Raw genomic sequence first — 9,051 nt, 5'->3', positions numbered from 1 at the left:
AAAAAAAAAAAAAAAGTCATGGATGAAAGGGTCCTCAGTTTATTATCCTGTGAAATAGTAGCTGGGACATTTCTGAGGCCCAGAGAAGGGAAATAACTTGAATGAACAGGTTAGGAGCAGGCCAGACGCTGTGGCGAGTGCCTGTAGTCCCAACTCGGGAGGCTGAGGCAAGAGGATCGCTTGAGCCCAGAACTCAGTGAATAGCCACTGCACTCCAGCCTGGGCAACACAGCGAGACCCGCCTCAAAAAACAAAAATAGAAACAAACAACTAGCTTAGGCGCAGAACTGAGACTCAAACCTAGGTTTCCTGCTCACCCCCCACACCTCCCAGGGCCCCGCTGATTCCTCGTGGCCGCTAACTCGGAACCGCCCCAAAGCCAGGTCGAAGGCGAGTCTACCGGCCCTGGGGACTCCCGGCCCTGCAGTTCGCACGGAGGATGGACGCAGTCAGGCTCTCCGGGAGCTGCGGGAAGCCCTAGGACTTGGAAAAGCCTCAGAGCGCGCCCCTGGGGGAAGGGGAGCTCGGGACTTCGAGGCGGCTGGAGGTCGAGGGCGTCGCCAGGGGGCCGTTTTGCGCTCGGGTGTGGAGAACGAAGCCGAAGGCTGGGCTCTGGAATCCCCTCCAGAGCTCTCGGCCGGCCAAAGCGCGGCCGCCCCACCCCCGGCCCGCCAGGCGCAGTCGGCCCCGCCCCCTGGAGCTCCGTTCCCCCGGCAGCCAGCGCCGCGCGCAGTCGGCCGATCCTCCCACCCAGCGAGCTGCGTTCCAGCCGCAGCGCTCGCCGAGGCCCTGGGTTGTGGGCTCCCGGCCGTCCGCGAAAGCATGGCCCGGCCCGTGCAGCTGGCGCCGGGCTCGCTGGCGCTGGTGCTGTGCCGGCTGGAGGCGCAGAAGGCGGCGGGGGCTGCGGAAGAGCCCGGCGGGCGCGCGGTGTTCCGCGCCTTCCGTCGCGCCAACGCGCGCTGCTTCTGGAACGCGCGGCTGGCGCGCGCCGCCTCGCGGCTGGCCTTCCAGGGCTGGCTGCGGCGCGGGGTGCTGCTGGTGCGCGCGCCCCCCGCCTGCCTGCAGGTGCTGCGCGATGCCTGGCGGCACCGGGCGCTACGGCCGCCGCGCGGCTTCCGCATCAGGACGGTGGGTGAGTGCGGGACCCGGAGGGGAGGGGCGTCCCGCGCCAGCTGTGGGCTCCGAGCTCTGCTCTACAGGGGCGAGCGCGGCCCGGTCTTCTACCACAGAGGCTAGGCGCCGCTCTGAGAGCCCGGGGGCTGCGGTTGGGCGGCCGGTCCGGGGGGCCAAAACGCCCCGGAGACGTTCCCTCCCGCTTGGACACTGCAGCTATAGACCCCAAGGTGTGCCTGGCCGCTGCTAGGACTGGCTCCGGGCTGCGTCCGTTCCTCGACGCTTAAAGCCCGTGGAGTGCACAGAAGGAACTTTCTGCTTAGAAAAGTGATGCTCTGGATAGAGAGGCTTTGGGCTAGCGGCCACTGTCTAGGCTCCACCGGGGCGGTTAGGAAGGGTACCCCAGGGGAATGGCCAGAGTTTACCAAATCTGGCTGCTTTATTATTAATTTAACTACAGATCTGCAGCGAACGGCATTCTGCTTTTCACGTCCTGCGGTGTGGTGGTCTTGGGTCGGGACCTAGCTGCTTTGGGGTCGTTAACTTCTTGGGGAAAACAAATAAGTAGCGTCTCATCCCTTTAGCTGAATAGACAGGATTCCACCTTCACAGTCTTTTCACACTTAGCTGTTTGTTAGACAACAGCAGCTTTTTGCCTTTATAAAATAGCTTCTCATTCGAGAAACTAAACCACTGCACCCGTGAGCGGTCTCTGACTCTGGGCACTAAACCCAGGCAGGTGTGTCAGCTCCCTGCAACAGCCTGGTCCTTGTCTGCATTTATGTGAGGCTGCAAAGGCCATTTGATGGTGTGTTGACAAGTCACCAGTTGTTCAGCGCTTAATTTTCATTCTTACCAAGGAACCACTCTGTGTTAGTCCATAAATCATCCTCTTCCATCCGAGGAGAAGGAGCCGCAAATAAAAAACATTTGTTTGGCCAGGCGCGGTGGCACTGTGTAATCTTAGCACTTTGAGAGGCCGAGGCGAGTGGATCACCTGCGTTCAGGAGTTAGAGACCAGCCTGGCTAACATTCTGAAACCCCTCAGGAGTTCAAGACCCGTCTGGCTAACATGATGAAACCCCACTTCTACTAAAAATACAAAAATTAGCCGGGGCGTGGTGGCAGGCGCCTGTAATCCCAGCTACTTGGGAGGCTGAGGCAAGAGAATCGCTTGAATTCAGGAGGTGGAGGTTGCAGCGAGCCGAGATAGTGCCATTGCACTCCAGCCTGGGTGACTAGTGAAACCCCATCTCAAAAAGAAAAAAAGAAGAAGAGGAAGAGGAAGAAGAGGAAGAGGAGGAAGAGGAAGAAGAAGGAGGAGGAAGAGGAAGAAGAGGAAGAGGAGGAAGAGGAAGAAGAAGGAGGAGGAGGAGGAGGAGGAGGAAGAAAGAAGAACATGGCAGTAAGAAGCAAGCACCTGACTGACCTATAACTGTGTGTCATCCATTCAGAGATGGTATTACCACATCCCAGCAGCCAGTGCTTTACACCTTCACTTCTCACTCCATGCTGTCTGTTCCCTCTCCTCCCCACCCCCGTTTTTCTTAAGAGCTCACTGCAAAACCACATATACACATTTCCTCTCCTTTTACTTGCAGGAGTGGAGTGAAGAAAATAGGTTTCTGGCTCTGAGAACAGTGAACCAAGTAGCCAAGCCAAAATATGAGCGAAGAGGTCTTTCAGACAGGCTCGATGAAAAACTCTTTTCAGTTCTGCATCCTCGGTTTTTCTGGTTTGAATTAGTGGTTACATTCTCAGGTCCCGCTTTTCAAAGGGTGAGCATAGAGCATATTGCAGAGAGGGAGTGGGATGCAGGGTGGGGGGTCTAGACCTGGGGGTGAAATAAGAGAGGGCTTGTGCTAAGGCACGGGCCGCCACTAATGCCCCAGTGAGCAGTGTTAAATGCTGGTGTCTATGTTGGTACTGTTTACTGCCATCTGAAATATGCAGCACACGTCACCTATTGCTCCCATTCTCTTCTGCCCAGTAGGTAATGCTGCCTCATAGCACAACTGCAGTGGACACTGTATTCTATGGGGTGTGCAACACAGTGGACTTCCCCTGGGTCATCACCCTTGACTTGGGTCTCCTGGCAGGAATGATTTTGAGGTTTTTAAATTTAATTTTAATTTTTTTTTTTGACAGAGTCTCTCTGTTGCTGAGACTGGAGTGCAGTGGTACAATCTTGGCTCACTGCAACCTCCACCTCCTGGGTTCAAGTGCTTCTCCTGCCTCAGCCTCTGGAGTAGCTGGGACTTTAGGCGCCTGCCACCATACCTGCCTAATTTTTGTATTTTTAGTAGAGATGGGATTTTACCATGTTGGCCAGGCTGGTCTCAAACTGCTGACCTCAAGTGATCTGCCCACCTCAGCCTCCCAAAGTGCTGGGATTACAGACGTGAGCCACCATGTCTGGCGATTTTTGTTCTTTATAATATTTTTATTCCTTTGTTTAAGCCCTAACCATGGCAAGGACAGATTTTGAAGTTGTTAACAAGTCCTGATAAAAATTTGAACATTTAGCTGGGATTTGGACAAAGCCACCCATTAGGACATTTTGAGGAGCAAAATGGAGAAAGATCTTATTTGATGCTAAGTGATGGATACACCTGGGGGACAAAGGGGATGCTTTTGCTTTGAATAGTGTTGCTAATTGCCAATTTCTGGTCTAACTTGGGGTCCCTAGGTGCGTATTGAAGGAGAAGAGACAGCTCTTGGGCTACCTTAGAGTCCTGGAGGGTGGCGAAGGCAGGAGAAGCTGCTTTCCCCAAAAGGAAATGAAAGTTTGGGTCGGCTTGCTCTCTTGCTCTTGCAGCGCTGGCTTCCAGGAGGGTGGGGAAAGAGCTACTGTGGACTATTGCAGGTTGTTGCTCCATTCTCACTGTTATTTTGTGGGAAAGAGCAAAATGCTAGAAAAGGACACAGAGTCAATCTGATCTCTTTGCTATAGATGTTTGTTTGTTTGTTTGTTTATTTTTGAGACGGTGTTTCACCCTTGTTGCCCCGGCTGGAGTGCAATGGCGCGATCTTGGCTCCCCGCAACCTTCACCTCCTGGGTTCATGCGATTCGCCTGCCTCAGCATCCCGGTAGCTGGGATTACAGGTGCCCGCCACCACGCCTGGCTAATTTTTGTATTTTTAGTAGAGATGGGGTTTCACCATGTTGGCCATGCTGGTCTTGAACTCCTGACTCAGGTGATCCGCCCACAGCGGCCTCCCAAAGTGCTGAGATTACAGGCATGAGCCACCGTGCCTGGTTAGATGTTTTTTAAAAGTTTTTTTAAAGATTTTTTTTACTGCTGCGTAAAAGCATTAGGGTATAGGACATATTGCTGACTAGCTCAGGCAGAAAATGCAGGGAGAGAGGGATGGCGTTCAGCTTTATAAGTTCAGCTGTACTGCCTAGGGTCCTTCTGAACTTATGGACCTGGGGCTTATAAGGTACGAGGAGGGAGCACCCTAGCCAAGCACACTGGAGTGACTGGAGCCTCAGGTGCAGACCTGAACTTAAGTCATGCAGAGGTTTATGTTTTCTCCAGGTTTTGTGCCTTTTCTCTCCATCTTCATTCTCTCTGCCTTACCTTTCCTCTGGTAAGAAAAATAGTTCCCAGAGATTATTTCTATAAAAAGAGAGACATTGAATCTTTAGCTTGATTAATAAAGGGCTAACTCTGCTTTTATACTCCAGTCCTCAAATGTTGTATTTTTCTTTTCTTTTCTTTTTTTTTAAGTGGAGACGAGACCTTGCTGTGATTCCCAGGCTGGTCTCTAACCGCTGGGTCCGAGGGATCTTCCCCCACTCGGCCTTCCTTTCAAAGTGCTGGGATTACCAGTGTGAGCCACCTGGCTCCAATGTTTTGTTTTCTGTTTTTCATTAGCCAGTGGCATTAACAAATGAAAGAGTGAGTTCTGGAAGCTGGAGGGAGACTGCTGCCTAACCAGCTGAGCCGCTGGGGAAGGAGGTACTACAGGGAGGTGGGACACCTGTATTTGTTTGGAAGAATCTGTTGCTACTCTGAGAATGCACCTAGTGGGACAGGAAAGATTAACGGTTGGTGGCCACTTGGCCAAACAAGTTTGTTCCCTTCTCCTGAAATTTATAGCTGGGGTGTCTCCACCCTGTCACCCCCAGCAGGGCCTTTCATCTTTTCTCACTGAATAAAAATGCCCCAGGCCATGCCTGGTGGCTCTTGCCTGTACTCCCAGCACTTTAGGTGGCTGAGGCAGGGGGATCACTTGAGGTCAGGAGTTTGAGACCAGCCTGGCCAACGTGGTGAAACCCCGTCTCTGTTAAAAATAGAAAAATTAGCCCGGCATGGTGGCACGTGCCTGTAATCCCAGCTACTTGGGAGGCTAAGGCAGGAGAACTCGGGAGGCAGAGGTTGCAGTGAGTGGAGATTGTGCCACTGCATTCCAGCCTGGGCAACAGAATGAGACTGTCTTTAAAAAACAAAAAAGCACCAAGTGCTGGTGGCTCTTTTTAAATACTTGCTTCATGAATTTATTCATGAGCCAGGTACTGTTCTAGGTGTTTCTGTGTGTTTTGTTTTGTTTTGAGACAGAGTCTTGCTCTCTGATTCAGGCTGGAGTGTAGTGAATCATGGGTCACTGCAGCTTCAACCTCCTGGGTGCAAATGATCGTCCTACCTCAGTCTCTTATGTGGCTGGGAACACATATGTGCACCACCATGCCTAGCTAATTAAAAAAAAATTTTTTTTCAGTAGAGGAAGGTCTTGCTCACTATGTTGTCCAGGTTAGTCTCAGACTCCTGGGCTCAAGCAATCCTCCTGCCTCTGCCTCTCAAAGTGCTGGGATTACAGGCATGAGCCACCTCTCCCAGCCGCTTCTGTGTTTTTTGTTTTCGTTTTTGTTTTTTGAGACGGAGTCTCAGTCTGTCGCCCAGGCTGGAGTGCAGTGGTGCGATCTCAGCTCACTGCAACCTCTGCCTCCGAATCCTGAATTCAAGGGATTCTCCTGTGTCAGCCTCCCGAGTAGCCGGTACTACAGGCGCGTGCCACCATGCCCAGCTAAGTTTTTTTGTAATTTTAGTAGAGATGGGGTTTCTCCATGTTGGTCAGGCTGGTCTGGAACTCCCGACCTCAGGTGATTCATCCGCCTTGGCCTCCCAAAGTGCTGGGATGACCGGCCCACTTCTGTGTTTTAATGCATCTTTCATTCAGACTTGCCTCTGCTCGAGGGAAATAGAGTCAGGCTCTTTTTCCACATCCAGTTCAAGAGGGGATAGCTGAGTGGGAGGCCATGTTCTGGAAGCTGGTTCACACAATCTTCTCTATCCCACAGTGACTCCTCTGGGGACTGCAGGTTCTGCCTTTAGTTAGGCAGGAGTTCTTTGTTCTTTGGGAGGTGCTGAAGATCAGGCACGTCGGGTTGGCCAAAGGGAAGTGATGGGAGGATCTTCCACCTCTCCTCATGCTCCTCCTACCTGATCCCCCAAACCCCTCTGAGCATGGCCTTCCAAGCACAGAGAGATATTGAGGCAAAATTGCAAGTACTCTAGGAGTGTAGAGTGTAGTATCTGCACTGATGCTAGATGTTGACTGGTTTCAGAATCTATCCTGGGATCTGGTTTGGGAGAGGAAGAACAGTGCTAGGGTACTCTGTGCCTGATGCTGCAAGAATTGGGCAAGTCTCTGGACCACTGTTCTTATTTGTTCTGTGACTTAGGGAATGGTGTGGGGGAGTGTATTATAAATGGTGAGGCAAGGGAGTGGTCTGATTCCTATTCTGTCTTATTTTTGAAGTCCTACCTTGAATGACAGTAGGGCATCTTGTAGCACTTCATACCTAATGGAATTTTGCAGGTGAAGTTTATATTTAGGGAAATGCACACATCTTAAGTTTACTATTTGATAAAAATTTCAAATGCATACATGTGTGTAACCCACATTCCTAGCAGGATTAGCACATTATCATTACCCCAGAAAGTTCCTTTCCCAGTCAGCTGTGCCTCAATCCTCAGAAAAAACCACTATTCTGAATTTTTTTTTCCTTTTTTTCTTTTTTTTTTTTTTGAGACAGAGTCTCGCTCCGTCACCCAGGCTAGAGTGCAGTGGTGCACTCTCAGCTCACTACAACCTCTGCCTCCAGGGTTCAAGTGATTCTCATGCCTTAGCCTCCCGAGTAGCTGTGATTACAGGTGTCTGCCACTACACCCGGCTAATTTTGTATTTTTAGTAGAGATGGGGTTTCTCCATGTTGGCCAGGCTGGTCTCAAATTCAGAACCTCAAGTGATCCATCTGCCTTGGCCTCCCAAAGTGCTGGGCTTGTAGGCATGAGCCACCATACCCGGCCAGGCTTTATTATTTATTTATTTATTTATTTATTTATTTATTTTGAGACGGAGTCTTGCTCTGTTGTTCAGGCTGGAGTGCAGTGGCACGATCTCAGCTCACTGTAGCCTCCGCCTCCTGGGTTTAAGCAATTCTCCTGCCTCAGCCTCCTGGATTACAGGCACCCGCCGCCATGCCCAGGTAATTTTTGTATTTTTAGTAGAGACAGGGTTTCACCATGTTGGCCAGGCTGGTCTTGAACTCCTGACCTCAAGTGATCTGCCCGCCTCGGCCTCTGAAAGTGCTGTGATTACAGGCATGAGCCACCGCGCCCGGCTGGCTTTATTATTATTTTTTAGATACAGGGTTTCATTCTGTCATGCAGGCTAGAGTGCAGTGGTGCAATGATAGCTCACTGCAGCCTTGAACTCCTGGGCTAAAGTGATCCTCCCGTGTCAGTCTCCTGAGCAGCTGGGACTACAGGCACCCACCACCACATTTGGCTAATTTATTTTTATTTTTTGTAGAGATGGAGTATCCCTGTGTTGCCCAGGCTGGTCTTGAACTCTTGGGCTCTCACTTCTCTGGGCCTCTAGTTCTCTAGGTGTGGACGGTCCTGCCTCTACTTCCTAAAGTGCTGGGATTACAGGCATGAGTCACCGTGCCTGGCCTGTTTTTTAACACATAAGTCACCTACCTTCTCATTGTATCATGCATTGGGCCTTTTTAATATCCTTCCCCTTACGCGCATTCCTACTGAAAAGCATCAGTGCAAAATTATTTTCAGTTAAAGGCAGCAAAACTGAGACTTGAGGAGTCACTGAAAACTGTAGCTTAAAGTTTCCAGATGACCCAGAACCACTGTGGTTAGTGAAGAAAATTTGAGTTCAATTTTTTTTTCTTTGCATGGAGTCTTGCTCTGTCACCCAGGCTAGAGTGCAGTGGTGCGATCTTGGCTCACTGAAACCTCCACCTCCTGGGTTCAAGCGATTCTCCTGCCTCAGCCTCCTGAGTAGCTGGGATTACAGGCGCATGCCACCACGCCAGGCTAATTTTTTGTATTTTTAGTAGAGATGGGGTTTCACTGCATTAGCCAGGATGGTCTCAATCTCCTGACCTTGTGATCCGCCCACCTCAGCCTCCCAAAGTGCTGGGATTACAGGCATGAGCCACCATGCCCCACCCTTGAGTTCAATTTTTTGCACTACCATTTATGAGCTGTATGTCCTTGAGCTAGTTACTTAACCCCTCTCAGCTCCATTGTCTACATGGGTACAAATGAGGACACAATAGGCCCTTTGCAGGTTGTTTTGAAGATAAGTATCTGAGAGCCTTCAGCCTGTGCCTGGTTCAGAGTCAGCATCAGGAAAATAACAAACACAAGGCAGTTTCCAGCATGGAGGGAGAAGAGAATGGGTCTCTGGATTCTTGTTCACTAGACAAACCTGTCTCTGTTAAGGCCTGTGCTAATCATTGTTTGCCTGGCATATACTTATGTTCAAGACCTCTGTTTGTCCTTCTGTCCTACCCTTCTGTCCTGTCCTGCCTGCTTAGTGCTGGTCACGTCCACAGCCGTGTGTTGTCCTGTGCCTCAGCCAGGTCCCAAGGGGTGCCTGGTGCTGGAGAAGGAGCCTGTACTGGGA

General features: G+C 51.0%; 1 protein-coding gene across 4 annotated transcripts in view; it reads left to right on the top strand.

The window, feature by feature from the left end:
• The first annotated feature begins 726 nt into the window (after positions 1-726).
• The window catches only part of STOX1 (storkhead box 1), a 71,387-nt gene continuing 63,062 nt past the window's right edge, over positions 727-9,051 (top strand). For 2 of the 4 annotated variants that reach the window (XM_007963246.3, XM_007963244.3), the window contains exon 1: positions 729-1,132. In XM_007963246.3, coding sequence (XP_007961437.3) covers positions 823-1,132 — 310 coding nt within the window. In that variant the 5' untranslated portion in view covers positions 729-822. Of the gene's footprint in view, positions 1,133-9,051 lie in introns of all 4 variants that reach the window. The other 2 variants (XM_007963247.3, XM_073019082.1) reach the window with 2 other exon arrangements.

The sequence above is a fragment of the Chlorocebus sabaeus genome, chromosome 9 (assembly GCF_047675955.1).
Source record: "Chlorocebus sabaeus isolate Y175 chromosome 9, mChlSab1.0.hap1, whole genome shotgun sequence".
Lineage (NCBI taxonomy): Eukaryota > Metazoa > Chordata > Mammalia > Primates > Cercopithecidae > Chlorocebus > Chlorocebus sabaeus.
Note: the sequence above shows the minus strand (reverse complement) of the source record. Positions and strands in the feature narration are given on the sequence as shown.